Source organism: Penaeus monodon, chromosome 33, assembly GCF_015228065.2.
Source record: "Penaeus monodon isolate SGIC_2016 chromosome 33, NSTDA_Pmon_1, whole genome shotgun sequence".
Lineage (NCBI taxonomy): Eukaryota > Metazoa > Arthropoda > Malacostraca > Decapoda > Penaeidae > Penaeus > Penaeus monodon.
The window spans coordinates 11294901-11295465 of NC_051418.1; the positions used below are offsets into that span (position 1 = coordinate 11294901).

Below are 565 nucleotides of genomic sequence, written 5' to 3' on the forward strand. Positions count from 1 at the left end.
TGAAATAGACAGTGAAATATCAATAACCCGAAAAGGATAAGAAACTGATAGACAAAGATATATCACAAAACGCAGAAATATTCGTCGTTAAATAAAGACTTGGACAGACAGATATGCAAGGCAGACCCTTGAAGGTTAATCACGATAATTGTGGAAGATTAATGGCGTTAGTAATTAAAGATTAATCATAAAAACGATTGAGTTTAAACACGATAATAATCAAGGTTTAATCACAATAACAGCTGAATTTTATTCAAGTTTATTTACGATAATCACTGAATATTAATCACGATGACGAGAGATTAAGCCTCAACTCAACGCCAATCTCCCTTCAGCCAGAAATGTGCGACCGCGACCTCCCCCTGGACGCCACGCGCGCCATCTGTGAGCACGAGGCGGCGGCGGCGAAGGAGGTGGCCGACCCTTGGCAGAATTTCTACGGCGATTCGCTCTTCCTGAAACGAGACTGGGATCTGGAGGACTGGCGAAGCTACTATGATAAGATGGTAATTCAAAGGAAGTAATGATAGTAATAAGACTGTTTAGGTAGTTTCGAGTGTTTTCC

At 41.2% G+C, this 565-nt stretch overlaps 1 protein-coding gene across 2 annotated transcripts in view; it reads left to right on the forward strand.

Moving 5' to 3' along the window:
• LOC119594030 (thiopurine S-methyltransferase-like) overlaps positions 1-565 on the forward strand; it is a 3962-nt gene that overhangs the window by 566 nt on the left and 2831 nt on the right. Inside the window, exons 1-2 of one of the 2 annotated variants that reach the window (XM_037943058.1) lie at positions 99-134; positions 336-506. In XM_037943058.1, coding sequence (XP_037798986.1) covers positions 114-134; positions 336-506 — 192 coding nt within the window. In that variant the 5' untranslated portion in view covers positions 99-113. Of the gene's footprint in view, positions 1-98; positions 135-335; positions 507-565 lie in introns of those variants that run through there. The other variant, XM_037943059.1, reaches the window with a different exon arrangement.